The sequence below is a fragment of the Haemorhous mexicanus genome, chromosome 7, assembly GCF_027477595.1.
Source record: "Haemorhous mexicanus isolate bHaeMex1 chromosome 7, bHaeMex1.pri, whole genome shotgun sequence".
Classification (NCBI taxonomy): Eukaryota; Metazoa; Chordata; class Aves; order Passeriformes; family Fringillidae; genus Haemorhous; species Haemorhous mexicanus.
The window spans coordinates 30,076,101-30,091,574 of NC_082347.1; the positions used below are offsets into that span (position 1 = coordinate 30,076,101).

Consider the following 15,474-nt stretch of genomic DNA (forward strand, 5'->3'; position numbering starts at 1 on the left):
GTTCTCTTAACTCCTCCACCTTTCAGGCAGGATCTGCTTGTTTGTTTGATGAGTAAAAAATATTATGTCTCAGAACATGTGCAGAAGTAGGATGGCTTCATGTAGGGCTCTCAAAATCTCAGGGAAGCTGATGTTGGCATGCTTGTATTCTACACTGACACTGTGACATTCCTGGTAAATTGATGGCAAAACATAAAATATTTTGTTCTCTTGCTCTTCTCCTCAGTTTAACTCTCCTTATGATATTTATCTCTGATCAGAGGATATTAACAAAGTCTTTATCTTCTTGGTTTTACAAATTTGGCTTAAAAATTCTCTACTTGGCAAAACTTGGCAAACATTGCCTTAGTATGCAAACAGTGGGGATGGGATAGTGGAAATCACTTGGCTGTTGAAAAGCTGCATATGGGAAAGTCACATGGAGGTTTCAGTGTTTTATTTATAATTCTGCAAAGGCCTCTTCTTATTTGAAAAATAGGAGAGACCAGACAGTGGCTTCTGGAAAGCAAACAGCTAAATTCTTCCATGAGTATTTTTAACATAAATATTAACTTCACAGATTGTGACAGTATTTTCTCCTTGAATACTTGTTTTTACTGTTCAAGATGTATAACTGGTAAAGTAACATTGTGAAGAAAACTGTAACTCCTGTAGCATCTGGTTTTTTAAATTCTAATTGTGAAGCCATAAGAGATGCTTTTTTTTCATTTAGCAAATACATACTGAGTTTCCAGGAAGGTAACTTGATTTGCAGTAAGCATACCCAGTGAGAACCAAGTGCTTTTCAGTTTGTCTTTTATTGAAGGATTAGAGTATTTATTTCAAAATCTTTTTCAGATGAACACTAGTTTTAACATTACCATTAAGTAATATTTAAGTAAGAATCTTTTGCATTTTTAAATTTGGCTGTATATGTGAAGAGACATTTCCAATCACAAGTCCTTGGAAGGATTTTACTACTTAATAATGTAACCATGAGTTTTATGTCAGCTTGATTTTGAGCAGTGTTTTGCTGATATAACCAGTATAAGTTAACTGTATTACATGAAACTGCTGGTACAGAGCTAAAGGAGCAATAAAAGTGATCTGCCCAAGAGGCTTTAGCATTTTCCCTCTGCTCAGATTGCTGAACATGACTAAGTCTTTGCAGAATGACATCTAAAGTTACACTTGGAGTCATTAGGTTATAAACAGTCCATAAAATGTTTTGCATACTTCATGTTAATATTCCTCAGACGATCAAGATTCCCTTGGGAGAAATGAGAATATGCACCAGAAACATTCTCAGTCTTGAGGTTTATCCACAACTTCCTTGATCACTAAAGATCAACTGCCTCATGAAGACATTCTTGCAGAACAAATTTTGATGCTGCTCTGAGTGTTTATATATTGGGGGAATCTACTGGGTAGTGCCCTTTCATGTTTTTGCTGACTGGCTGAGTTGTAAATTGCATTTGAAAGTCTTTCTGACTCTAATTTGGTAGATTTATATGAACCTTCATGTTCAAGAATGTTTTTGAGCCCCAGGCTCTGTTAGGAAAAAAACATGGTAAAAGTGTTCAGATCTTGACAGAATGTCTGAATTTGAATAGATAGAGGGTTTCTTTCATTTCTGTTCATTCTTAATAAGGCTTAGAGGCGTTGGGGGTGAGTTCTTGACCTTTCTTGAAGATGCCGGAGTCTCTCTGAGAGATCTGACCCCCCCCACTTTTTTTTTTTTTTTTCCCCCCCCCCAGGAATAAATCTGTGAAAAAATGGTTGTTCCTAGACACAATCCAAGTAAAGCTGGGTCTGTGGGGGGACTGTTGAACTTGGGAAAATGGTCTTGTCTTTTGTTCTGGCATTAGCGTTGACTGCTGATACTCTGAATGCTTGGCATCTGCAGTGGTACAGCAGCAGCCTGTGCTCCTTGCCTGTCTGGTCAGCTGACCTGACCTAGGGCAACACTCTGAAATAAAACAAAACCTCCAGACCACCAACTTGTCCTTCAGAAACTAATCTTATTTCAGATTCCACTGTTACTTTGTGAAATACTGGGATTTATAGACCTGGCAGGATGGCTCTGGCAGAGCTATCACATTACAGCAAGATCTGGGCTCTCAGTCAAACCCCAGACTTGGTGGCATTTCTCATACCTAAGGACACAACTCACAAGGGATGTCCTTGGCATCTGCATGCATCTAAATGCAAGCAAAGAGTGGAGGACTTGAACAAGAATCTGGTGAGAACTGCTGTAAGCTGCAGACACTCCCAAGCTAGCTGCAGTTCGGGGACTGTAGGAACCACTGGTGCATCTTCCTCCTCTTTGGGAGGTTTAGGAAGAAGCATTTTCCATGTGTGTGTTGAGATTTTGGAGGCCTGGCTGTTCCTGGGGTTGTTCAAAAGCTGTCTGCATACAATTTGACAGCATTATTTCACGCTAATGAGGAAGCAGCAGGGTTGTGTTTCCTCCAGCCTGCCTTGTAAAAGGAAGTAGAGAGGCTCAGCTGTGCAGAGCTACAGGGCTGTGGAGCACAAAACAGCCCAGAGACTTTCCTCTAACTGCACAGCTCAAGGATACACTAGTTGCATGTATGAGAATTCACCCTGGTCCAGCGTGCTTTGTCTGACAACAAAGCTGCTTGATTTGTCTCTCTCATGGATCTGGTCTCCAGCCTGAATCCTTCAGGCATCTCTGAAGGTCTCTTTTGGTGCATGGTGGATGCACTGAATGCCACTGGTTCTGCTGGCTTGCTTTGGCAGATAAAAGTTCAATTTCACTAATATGTTTTTACATTTACAAAAGATGGCTTTAGCTTTTTTAATTTTGCTTGGCTTTGAATTTCCCAAGAATTTTGGGACATTTTTGAAGGTCAGTTATTTTTCCTCAAGTCAGTGTGAGCTCAGACTGCAATAGACATTCTACTGTGTGTTGACACTTTTAAAAGATAAAGCCAAGCTGTCAGTTTATGCTGAATTCCTTCCAAAGATGGGGTATATGTGATAGAAAAATGTTAAGAATTTTTTTCTTATCCCAGACCTGTATTTGAAAAGGATTCTGAAATTTATTATCATCTTCATTATATTTTGCTGATGTTAAAACCATCTACTAAATCCAGCCATCTAAAACTGAAGGGACAGTAAAGATTTTACTGATTTTATCATTTACCTTTGGTGTAAAAATTATATTGCAGCTAGTAAGGAACACACAAAGGCTTAGGAAAAGGTTCTGCAAAACAGTGTTAGATATAAAAAAAGAAAAAGAAAGGTATTGATCTAAAATTTAATGAATGAAGTGAATGTACAATAACTCAGTAACTGATACAGACTGAAAGTGTTTGCAGCTCTTTTGGTTCTGGAGGGAAAAGACCCCCAAACAGAAAGTGTACAAACTCCTAGTTGTAAATCTGCACATATGAAAAGAAATACTAAATGTATAGGGGGTCAGATTAAAGGGAAAAAATAAGAAAAAGTCAGAAAATCATGAAGTGCTTCAGTCTCTATTGAAGTACTAGAATAAATCCCTGAAGGTTTTATAAGCATCTCTAAGGCAACAGGAAATGAGCAGTGTGGATTTATCAGGAACAACCTCATGGGAAAAGGCTGATGAATTTAATTTGGTTGATTCAATGTATGTTTTACAGCCCAGCCTGAGTGAGGCAGCACATTGGTTATGGGATACTCAGTGAGGATCTGTGTTCAGGAGGGTCCATTAAGTGAGGAATATTTCCTGAGGAGTATCTGTGGTGGTGACTGTGATCCTGGACGGGTTTGTTCTGTCACTGTGCCAACAGTTTGGGGGACAAAGAGAAAACATTTGAGATGCAGATGGAGGTTTGTGTGTGTTTTATAAAACAGGAGAACAAGTTGAAGAAATAGCCTGAAGTCTATTTCACTTTTCCTCAAGTAAAAATGCAGAGTATTTAGCAATGGAAAAAGTGAAATAGTCTGGGATTTTAGACCAGAAATTGAATGCAATTCTTCCAGTAAAAAACTCACCAAATATTTAACAGTGTAGAATTGTCCTATACAGGTATTTTGTAATACTCCACACTAGTAAGTGATATGCCCCATTCTGGATCCCACATTTTAAGATGAGTTTAAGTTTCAGACTGAGAAAACCAGTAAAACCATTATTTAATCCTTGTAGTGTAGGAAATAAAGACTTCTTTTGTCTTCTGGAAGCAGCTTATAGAGGAATGGATCAATTTTCCAGGTGAGCTAAGTTAAGATCCCTACGATCAGTTGTCTTGTTTTTAGTGGTGAAGAAAAAAATTATTGTCTTATCTTGCACTAAGGCCTGAGTTAATGGTAATGTGAAAGAACAACCTTGTGTTTAAAGGGCATCAAGCACAGGAGTACATCCCCTGTTGAGGCAGTGAGTTCACTAGTGATTGCAGTTGCCTTAAGAATAGGTTAGAGAAATGTTGATGCTTTGGGTGCAGCCAGTCGTTCCCAGAGCAGTTTGACAGCCTGGTGCCTCTGGGTTTGCCTCTCTGATTTTCAAACAGCCCTGACTTTTGAAGCCTGTGTTAAGAAACAAGTGCTGAAAGGAGGACAAGTCTGATGGTCAGTCTGTAATTAAATCTGTAACTAAATCCCGCTCACAAATGTTGCTGTCTGTCCCTAAGTTCTTTATGTATTTTTACCTGGAAGATGTTTTTTCAATGATCTAATGACTTTGCAAGGTGCAGGCTGAGTCTCTGAAATTAAATTGGTTAGTTTTGTCAGCTGTTGACAGGAAATGAGGGTTGGTGTCCTGGTGTTCCAAAGGAGATGTTCAGAATTTCTACTCCCCAAACTACCCCTTTCAGGGGAAAAATACTACTGTAGGAGCCTGTGATGTGTCAGAAGTGAGTATTTCTAAAAATTGAAAATATTTCCTTGTCTTAGAGTTTGTTCATTCAACAGTCACCCACAGGGCAGTGAACTTTCTGAGTGCTGAGAGTGATATATATTGTTCACCCTTTGAAGAAGAAAATATTTTGCTAATTGGGGGTTTGTTTTGGTGTTTTTCTGGGCTTTTTTACATTTACTGTTTTACCATAGTCACTCTAATTAGCACTAACTGCTTTCCTGTAAAAAGGTAGGATGTCAATCAGGTTTTGATCTGTTTTGATTTTTTTAATACTGATTCATTCAGACCATTTGGTTTATGCTATGGGAGAATTCCAAGAGAAGCAATGTTTGCAGTAGTAAAAGGTCACTGGTTTTGTGATCTAGAGCACATGCATGTCTGGGAGGCCTGAGCAAGGAGAAAGCAAGTGCTTGATCTTCTCTCTTTTCATGCAGCCTTGCTATAGAGAAGTGCATGAAAGAACTAAAACTGTGTGCATCCTCTTGTCCTCCTTCTGCTCTGCACAGCCAGGGGAGTGTTCACTTTATCTTCCAGTGGAATAATAAGCATTACTGGACAATATAGCAGTTTGGATGGGATAATTCCCATAAAAGCAGGTTATGGCTATCAGTGTTTCTTCCCAAAATAAAACTGAATTAAGTTTTTAATTACTGAACTCTCTGAAATAAGCTTATGCACACGTTGTGCACCTAAGGGGAAAACCCTGCAGATACCAGGAGGGAAGGTGAGTGAGACCACAGGGTGTTGGAGGTATCTGCCCTTGAAAGGGCAAAGCCTCCTGGCCAGCAGATTTGTCACTGAAATTTAGAAACTGGCTGTGATTCCAGGTGCCACCAGTGCCTTTAATGCTTCAGCAAAGTGCAAACTGCGTAATGCCAGGGCCGGTGCTGAAACGCGACACCGGGACATCGCTTCCTCCCCGCCGCCTGTCCCTTACATAACTCCGGGCTTCCCGGGTTGGCCTCTGGCTGAGCCGAGCCGCCAGGCAATCCTTGGGCAGCCGGTGCAGCTCTGCTGGGCATAGGAAGAACAGCCATGAATTCATTCTGAGTCCAGTGGGTCTGGTACCTCAGGTGCTATCCCCGTTCTGTGGTTAGGAGAAATGAAGCAGGATGGTGACGGTGGTGATGGGAGGCACTGGATTTTTTGCGCTGTATGCTTGGTTTGACCCAGCTTCGTCTGCACCTGGAAAGCTCCATCTGTCAGCTCTGGTTCATGTACACCATGTTTTCTGAGGGCCCCCTCAAAACATCTGCTCTCTGGTGGGCAGAGCAGCAAAGTGGGTGGCCTTTTGGGGGGCTTTTCTTTTTCTCTTGGTAAAGATGTCAGTCAAGACAGAACCTGTACTGTAACAGGAGAGAGATCAGACTTTAAGGTATTTTATATTTTATTCTCTTTCACAGATACCAATGAACTCAGCTTGAATCTGCCCTTAACCATACACAATGCTCATTTATTCCTTACTTTTGTTTACTCATTTTTTAATTCCAAGTACTTGGAGAGATCATAAGCAATGCAGTAATTCAAGTTAGAAAAGACAATCTTTTGTTTAAAAGGAGGTTTTCTGAAGTGTTTTTTTCCATAAAGTTGCATTTTAAAGGAAGTTTTTAGCAGTGGAATTTAAGACCGAATAGCTCTCTTAATAAAGTTTTGTCTAGAGATTTAAAAGTGATGTCTTTAATACTGTTTTGCTGTGATCTTCTAAATGCTTGTGATATTGAGCTTTCTTAATAGTTAAACTTGTGATTTCCTTTCATTCTTCATTTTGGTTGTATGAAGAAATGTGATCTTCAGTGCCCTTCATTTTGGAAGAGGAGAAGTCTGTCTTTCTGCTAGTCACACCACCACTCCATGTGGAGGGGCTTTCCTTGTGCTTCTGCCAAACTCCGAGCCTCAGCCAGGATCCTTGGGGCTGTAAGAATGAGTTTGTGTTTCTGCTAGATAACAGAAATCCTGTAAAACTCAGATACTGCACAGCCCATTGGGTTAATTGAGAGATTTTTAATTTTGGGAATACCATATTGTGATACACATGTATTTTCTAAGAGGAAGAAGATGCAGTTAAAGCAGTTGTTTGTAGTTTGAGTACTGCAAACACAGTCTCCTGCAAACCAGAATCCATTTATCAGTGGATATGTAGGTAGCATGGCAGGGCCTGGAAGGAAAAGTCCAGGGATAATAGGAAAGTTCTTGACAGTGTACATATCTAGAGAGCAATTTGGGGACATTTGCCTCAGACTGTGCGATTTTGCTCTGCAGTGTAACATCACCAAACCATAATATCCGGCAGTGTGCTCAAAAAGAGGTGGCTGGTGATGTATTTTTTTTTTTTTCTGAAGGATTTCCCAAAAAATCTGTTCCTTCAAAGAAGGGTTCAAGCTACGTAGAAGTGGTGTTCTGCTGGAGAAATGTAATTCTCAGAACTTAATGAAAGAATCTCTTTCTTATAAAACAAGCTACAGAAAACAAGACTGCTGAGATTTGAGGAGAGCTTTTCTAAACTTCTTCAAGATGTAAACTTATGGTCAGGAAAGGCCAACAAACTTCAGAGAGATCTGACCAGACTAGATGCATAACAGATCCAGCAAAGTCTTACCTGATGACAAAGCCTTTTTAAGCAGTTGTTTACCTCTGGTCAGGTTAACCAATGCATGGTTCCTGAAGCAAGAGCTGAGTGTCTTTGGGCTATCAGGTGCCCATTTGACACCACTGTTTCTGAGTGAGGTTTCAGATTTTTAAGAAAAGCAGCAGAGGTTAACATCAAATTGCTTTATGATTTGTAGGGATACCATCACTTAAAATCACAGGCATGTGCACGTGTGATTGCCTATCATGTCTGCTGTCTGTTCCTATCTCTGTGGGTGTTTCCCATAACCACCATGCCTGTGCACCATGTGTGAGACTGGATTTTATCTGAATAGTGGCTTTTCACACAGTGGCACTTTGTGAGAATGCAAAAGGGGCAAAGGGCAAATTAACTTGCTTGGATTTTATCTTCTTGCCCATGGTAATATAATGCAATTTGGCTGATCCCTGACCTTCTTGTGCACTCCACACTTCTGTAGTAGGTATATCTTGGTAAATCACGTAGCCACCCTTATCTTCAACAGATTGTCTGTTTTTGTGGTAGGTTCTTTATAAACATGTTTGCAGGCTCTGAGAGTTCATGCCCTGCCTTATCTGCAGCAGGCCTTGGCCTGTGTAGTTGGGCCCAGCAGCAGCAGTGCTGCATCCCAGATAATTGCTTCATGTATAAAAGTATCCTTCTCTTCGAGGATCTCTGAGTTAAGACTGTCTGCTGTATAATTGCCTCTTGACCTAGCCTATGATGAAAAAATCCATTTTCTAGGACCCCAGAAGGTATTTAGAGTAGCGTTATCCCATGGAATCTAGAGGCAACAGAAGAGTAAGGAAGATGAAAACCTTGAAGTCAATTCTAGTCACCCCAGCACTAGTGTTGTTAGTTTTGGCAAATCCTGTCTCAACAATAAAGCCAGCTGCCATTTTGGCATCAACAGAGACAGACTTGGCATGATCCCTTCTGGCATCAAAAAAATGCTTCGTGGGAGCTGGCACCAAAGCTGTGAAACAAGGGTAAGTAAGGCCCAAGGGAAACGCTAAGCAGCCATGAGATGAGCACTAAAAATAGTGAGTTGCTGTCATTTGTAGAGAAATCAAATAGCAGTTGTAAGAGTAGGGCATCCAAGTTCTCCATCAAGGTTGTGCTGGTAAGCATCTCTGGGACAATTCATGTCTGTGATGATGTGACCAAAGGGCACACACGGGCTGTATTTTTGGTACCCACATGGTGCAAGACTCTAAAACTGGAACAGACGCTTACCGTCTTAATTCTGTGCTTAGGGGATCCTGTTACTGTCTGCAGACTCTGCCTTCTTCCCTGTCTGGAGCAGATCGTCTCCTCTTGAGCCATTACCAAAGTCCTGTTTGCATACATGGGCATCAGGAAGACAAGAGCTGGAGTGCCAAAAAGCAAGGAGCCAAGCTGGTGTCCCTGTACCACCCCGGATACACTGTGGCAGTCTCTTCAAATATTTAACAGCTGAACTCCCCACTCCCTCCTCCTTCTCCCCCTCCCAGGAGGCTTAGAAGAAAGCTGAGTAGGCTTTACCATGACTTCATTACCCACTCCACACTAAAAGTGAAGCCTGACATCTTCATTTGGGCATTTCAGGTGCCCGAAAACCTGGGAATGCTAAAGGGGCAGAATCAACCCAATCTCTTTTGAAGCACTTAGCATCACATCTCAATAGGGCACTTTCAAGCCTTCAGTCCCTCTGTGCCTCCATTATGAAGGACTTTGAAACTTTTTAACACCTCTGGGTTTGGATGGCAGGCGTGGGTGTTAGAGTGGTCACACAAAAGTAGATGATTCATACAGACTTTGGCATTACAGTTGCATTGGTTTGGCTGTGGCTCTGTTGCTGTGAAGAAAAGCACGCCGGACCTGTGGCTATCATTTTCTGCTTCATGGGGAAACAGCAGTGGGAACAATGTCACTGAGGGCTGGAAACCTCAAGCTACACTTAGAAAAAACTATTTTGGTCTCAGAGAAGAGCCTGGACTTTTCATTGCTGCCACTCTCCCATCAGCTGAACAGCAGAGTGGGTAGGAGTGTCTAAACAGCCTGGATGTGGTTGCTTTTATCTCCTCTGTCAGACGGGTGTTGGAGAGGACTCCTCTTGGGTATGTCCTCTACAACCACCCCTTGTCTGCTCCCTGCCTTTTCCTTGAGTGCCCTTAGGATAGTTGAATACAAAAGGCAATTTCAGAGGAAGGACTGCTTGCTGTACAAAAGTGCAAAGGGAAGTGCTTTACTGTTGGCATTTCTTCACCCACAAAGGAGCAGTGAAGAGGAGGACAAGCTCTCACTGAAATAGCAGATCATGGAGTGGGTAGTGGCTTCCTCTGTGATGCACACTACTTGAGTTCAGCGCTTACACATCACTTTTGGGTGGAGATGTGGCACATATTCGTACTTGCCTCCTTGGCTGGCAATTGCTGTTTGGGATTCAGTTGGAATTGAGAGTCAGCTGGAATCAAGGATGAGCTGTTGCTCTTAGGGCTCTCAGTAACACTGAGAATATTTTAAAGTGCAGAGTCTCATCCTCCCTGAGCAAACAGTTATTCAGAGAGAAAGACAGGTAACAGCAGTGAGGTTGAAATGCACTGTCCCTGCAAGAGTTTTTTGCACTTCTGAATCACTGAGCTGACAGAAGTGATGGTCTGTGGGGAAGAGGCACAGCTTCTTACCACTGCAAGCCCTTGTGCTTTGTTGCACATTAAAATTAATTGGTCCATCAGACTGGGTGCAGTGCTAACTGACACACTGGTTCCAACAGATATGGTGTCTTTTCCTGAATTATTCTTTGCTTGCTCCAACAAAGATTAAGACAGTTAGGCCTGATAAACAGTAAATGCAGTGACTCCAGTGTGCTTGTTTTGTAGTTGAAGTGCCTGTGGACTGGGGGACCCACTCTACTCCACTCCCTAACGGTACAGTAATACTAGACAGAGTGAAAGGTTTGTTTTGGGCCACTTGTCCTCTGAGCAAAAGAGTAGATATTCTAGGTCCTGCAGGTACTGGGAGGTTACCAGCCTGACCTCTTCTTCTTGGTCCTCTGGAATTTGTTGATGGCATTCTTGGTAGGCAGTGCCAATGCTGTATGTTACGTGAACCCGGGACACCTGGCCCTCACACTGGAAAGTCATCATGTTCTTGTAGTGCCATCATTGGGGTGGGGAAGTTGCCCTTCGCTCTTCAGGGATCTTCAAGTGCACAGGTGGGCAGACAGAAATGGTTTGTCAGCAGATTTAGCACTGCATTGCTGTTCCAGCACTGGTCGTCTCCCAGTGTCTCATGCTAGTTTTGCTAGCAAACTAGTCCCTTTAGAATTTTTGCTGTCAAGGCAGATGGAGCTTGTTGTTCCTGGATATTGTCTTATTCTAGAGAAACAGAGATCTGCTTTTACACCTTTCTGTATGTTTCTTTCCTTTTTCTATTCTTTATTCCCCAGACTATCCCCAGGATAGAGAAGGTAAAGTCACCTTTGTTGAGGTTGCTTCTTTCACACTGTGTTTTGAGTGCATGCCAGATTTATGAAGTCTCAGCCCTAGCACCCAGGGCTGCAGGCTGACTAACAAAAATGGTGCTCCAGAAACACTCCTCTTATCAACATGAAAATAACAGAGTGCACTGGGGAAAACGGAAGAATAATTAGATAAAATTGTTCCAACTTTATGGTCAACCTGTATATGTAGCTACAGAACTGTGGTATTAAAGTTTAAACGGAGGATATTACACATCATCTGTATTTGCTGTTCAAAACCTCTCTCTGCCTAAGACTGTTATAGTGGAGCAACTGAGAGCAGCCTCATGCTTCAAGCCTGACAGATTTAAGGTGCACAACATCAATTTTTGTTGCAATTGTGTTAGCACAACTGGATTTCCTCAGGGTGTATCAAAATGAGTTCTATACCTTACTTGGTTACCAGACCTGCTTGCAAGCATCTTCCATCAAACATGGAAAGCAACTCTGAAATGGCCCAAACAACCTCCACCATGTGTTTCACTTGTGCGTTATATCTGAGGCCATGAGGCACAGTGTGTTGGCCTGTGAAGGTACTGAGCAGCATCCTTTGCTGGACATCATATTTGGGGCAGATGGCATGTTCTGGAACAGTATTACAGACTGGTAATGCCTAGAGGCCTTTACTCCCTCTTTTCCGGTAGAAACTTGCTCACTATTTTTCTGTGGTGGGATCCATGCTGATGTGCCAAAAAAGGATGGTTGGTAGCTGCCTAAACAAGCAAATTTTTAAAGTAATGTGGATCCCCTAATCTGTCCTGGCATTAGTCCTGACTTTTCAGAGCCCTCAAGAGAGTCATATACTGAGGAAGTGTGTGAACAAACACACAAAACTTGTGTATGTTTTGTCATTATACCTTGGATAGATGCACTCTTGTGTAGCCTTTGCAGATCTTAAATTCCAGGTTTGTATAAAGGCAGTGAACCCATGCTGAGCCTGCCTTAGAGCTGCTCTTGCTTTCATTAAAATAATTATTACTTCAGCTCTGGTTTCCCCCAAGCAGAGAGAGCAGTAGAAAATTAGAAGGGTTTTGGAAGTGGACAATGAGCAGCTGAAGGCTTTGGGATAAGATTTTACATTAAGAGGATAGGGAAGATTGATATCTTTTATAAGAAGATCGCTAACAGGTACAGAGTAATGAATGGGTGAGAAGATGGATGAGGACTTCTGTTTCCACCTGCTAATAATATGAAAGTCAAATTAGAAGGTGGTGAATTCATTCCTGATGAAAGAAACTATTTGTTCACAACCACTGTTTATGAAACTCACTGCCACCAGGCAGAGCTTTGGGGCAAGAATTTACGAACTTAAAAAAAGAGGAGGGGGTAAAAGGATATGAGTTGGTATATGCAAAGCAATTGCAACAATTAGGAGAACCTAGGTGTTTTGCAGAGGTTCTAAGGGTGTTGATCAGTGTTTTATAAGGGTATGAGCTACCTTGTCCAGCTCTTTTTTTTTTTTTTTTTTCCTGTCCCTCCACAGGGTTTTTTCCCCTAGTTGCCTATAGCAGTGTTGCGGAGCATGTTACTGGCCGCTGTCACTCAGGGACTGCAAGAGAGGGTGGCTGCTCCTGCTGCAGTTCAATGTGGTAATGCCTGCTTGCAAGCCACCTTTTTTGTGTCAGTCTTTCCAGGATTGCTAAGCTCACACATAAATTAGGATGCTTTTGCTTTTCCACCAAGTTACTGCTTTTGATAGTCCTTCACAACTTGTCTTAGATCTGGAGTGACGCTTTGCCTTTTGAGTGTGTGCTGAGGAAGAGGCGGGTGGTTAAAGTTAGATTTCTTCTGACAGTAGGGATTTAGAAACTGCTGCATTAGCTCAGCCCTGGGATCTGCCTGGTCCAGAGCTCTGGATAGCAACAGCCAAAATCGGATGTTTCAAAGGCCAGTGCAAGGCCACAGAACAGATTACTAAAACAGAAAGCTGCCCTTTTATATCAGTGGTGTTTGTCCATAGAATTGGAAAAGCAAAGGTTGAGAGTTTGATCCAAGAGCACAAAAGCTGGAAAATCCCATTGCCTGGCTGATGCTAGTTAACGCCGATGTTTTGTATCCTCCAGGAAATTGCTTCGTTGCTTGTTTTCTCTTAGGGAAATCAGGGATGTGCTTATCCTTAAACAGCATTTTTAGATGGTGCCTTGAAGTTGGTGTAAAAATAAGTAATGCTTGTGTGTAGTCTCACAGCCCAGTTATGGACAGGACACACAGAGTGAGGTTCTCATTTGGGAAACCACTCTGGGCTGGACTGAGAGGAGGCAGCAGTGGTGGTCACTGAGTGGTTCTGGCATGTACAAAATGGGTGTCTTTTTCTGACACTGCTGAAAGCTGTCTAGCTGTTGGGTGGCAAGGGGTGTCTGTTCTGCCTTTTTTTTTTTTTTTTTAGTGTCCTCTTTAATTTTTTTTCTCCTGTTTCTAATTAGCATTTGCGAGAATTTTATGTGATTTCTCTCTCTCTTCTGAAGTACTGAAATTACTAATAAAACTGCTACTAAAAAAGGCATTCAGTGAACTCACTATGCAAAAAAGTATATTCCCTTCCTTGTCATTTATTTTAATTTGTTGGGCTCCAAAGCCAAAGAGGTCAAAAGGCAGGGGAGTTTGTCCTCTGTCAAATATCCATGGAGCTGCTGCAGGGGCATATGGGAGTGGCAATGGTGTCCCAGGCCCCCCCTCCCCGACAGACGAGGACAGCTGCTGATTAAAGAGAAGCACAAAAAAAGAGGTTGCTGAACTTTCAAAGTGGAGGTAGAAAAGGAAGTTAAATTTAGATTACCTTCTGCAGTGTCATCTTCTGCACCACTGTGGAACTTGCTGTACTCCTTGCTTGGGGGAGGACAAACAAGACATGCCATCCTGGGCACCGGATGATAAATTTGTTTATAAGGTTTAATTGCCCCTTGGCATGAAAATGTGAAATGAACTCAAGTAGAATGAGAAACCTTTCAACAGGGCTAGTCAGATTTTCCTTGGGGAGAGGTAGATTTGAAACTCTTCTCATCACCTGTCTGATGCTGGAGGGGTCCAATCCTAATCCTTCTGAAATCAGGGAAGTTGTTGCTGTTCTTTAGAGGGACAGCTGTTACCAGGGGCTGAGAGCTGAACGGTGCTATGAGTCAGAAAAAGTGGAACTGTGGTGGCAGGCAGAAGGTGGCAGGAAAGTGCTTTGGACCTGTGAAGACTACCCAGGTCCTCAGGGTCTGGAGGAACCATGGTGGTGGCATCTAGGACTCCAGTGCTGTCCAGCAGGCAGCATCCAACTTATCTTTCTCCTCAGAAATAGATGAACTGTCTATTTTTGCTGAGCGAGATTTAATCATCACCACGCTGTTGGCTCATGACAACATTTTTAATAGACTGCCCTCCACTGCAGCATCCCCTTAGCAGGGAGGAGAGCACTTTTGCATTTCTGCTCCACCAGGGCTCCCTGACAGGTCCCGTTTGCAGTGACCTGCCTGGTGTCACCCAGCAGCTCAGCAGGCTAAAGGTTCAGGGCTGCCTTTTGGTGTGGGGTTATCTTTTCTTTTGTGGGGGCGTGGGGTTTTTTTTTTTGTTTATGTTGGGGGTTTTGTGTGTGTATGTTTTTGTGTTGGGGGGTTGTTTTAGTTTTTTTGTTTGGGGTGGGTTTTTTTGTTTTGTTTTTTGGGATTTTTTTTCAGAGCTGCCCGACCTGATGTCATTTCCCTCTTGCAAACACCCCGGCTGGGCTGCGTCTGAGATATGTCACAGGGAGTGGGAGGAGGAGGAGGGGGAGCCAGCGAGTGCGTGCAGTGTCCCAGGACCCTGTTTACTTAGCATTCCCAGCTGAGGAAGCCCTGGTTTAAATAAGATCGGAGGAGCGGGCTGCCCGCAGCAGATGAAGAAATGGTTGCTGTGGGGCTTTAAATTCCTGCCTTCCCATGTGCTGGTGTGGAGGATGAGCCTGCAGAATGCCTTTCCTCCTGGGTCTCAGACAGGTAACCAACCGGCTGAAGTGCGGTGGGAGCTGCTTGCTCAGGTGGAGGATGTGACCGATTACTTTTATTTTTATTTCCCCCGCCTCTAAGGATATGATTTCTGACTTTCCCAAAACGGAACTGTACAATCAGCACTTCCCCACCCGTGGCGTGTGATCGGAGAGCACGGTTGTGCGAGAGACGCTTTGTATTAGCAAGGAAGGAGCAAAACTGTGAGCCAGGGATAGAAACTTCCTTGTTGTTGTTGGAGGCTTTGAGCAGGGAGGCTCTTTGTGTCGTTGGGTTTTAGGGTGCTTTCCACAGTCCTTAAAATGGAATTGCGTTTGCATTTCTTAAAAACATGCCAAACTTTGAACTGTTTTCTTGTACAGGCATTATTTTGTATGTAAAGCTGTGGATTAAAAAAAAAAAAAAAAACAAACAAAAAAAACAGGGAAAAAACCCCAGAAAATACCCAGGTAGAGGTATATATATGTGTATGTGTGTGTGCGTGTGTGTGTATGTGTGCGTGTGTGCGTGCGTGTTTCATCTCTAACAAAAGTCACCAAATGGAAAATGGCAACATGCTGTAACC

The 15,474-nt window shown here is 42.6% G+C and overlaps 1 protein-coding gene across 6 annotated transcripts in view; it reads left to right on the forward strand.

Moving 5' to 3' along the window:
- Positions 1 to 15,474, forward strand: part of WBP1L (WW domain binding protein 1 like) — a 59,238-nt gene that overhangs the window by 19,892 nt on the left and 23,872 nt on the right. Inside the window, exon 1 of one of the 6 annotated variants that reach the window (XM_059851883.1) lies at positions 14,677 to 14,941. The exons of 3 other annotated variants lie outside the window; for them this stretch is intronic. In XM_059851883.1, the coding sequence (XP_059707866.1) occupies positions 14,801 to 14,941 (141 nt within the window). In that variant the 5' untranslated portion in view covers positions 14,677 to 14,800. Of the gene's footprint in view, positions 1 to 14,676; positions 14,942 to 15,474 lie in introns of those variants that run through there. 2 more of the 6 variants (XM_059851888.1, XM_059851886.1) reach the window with 2 other exon arrangements.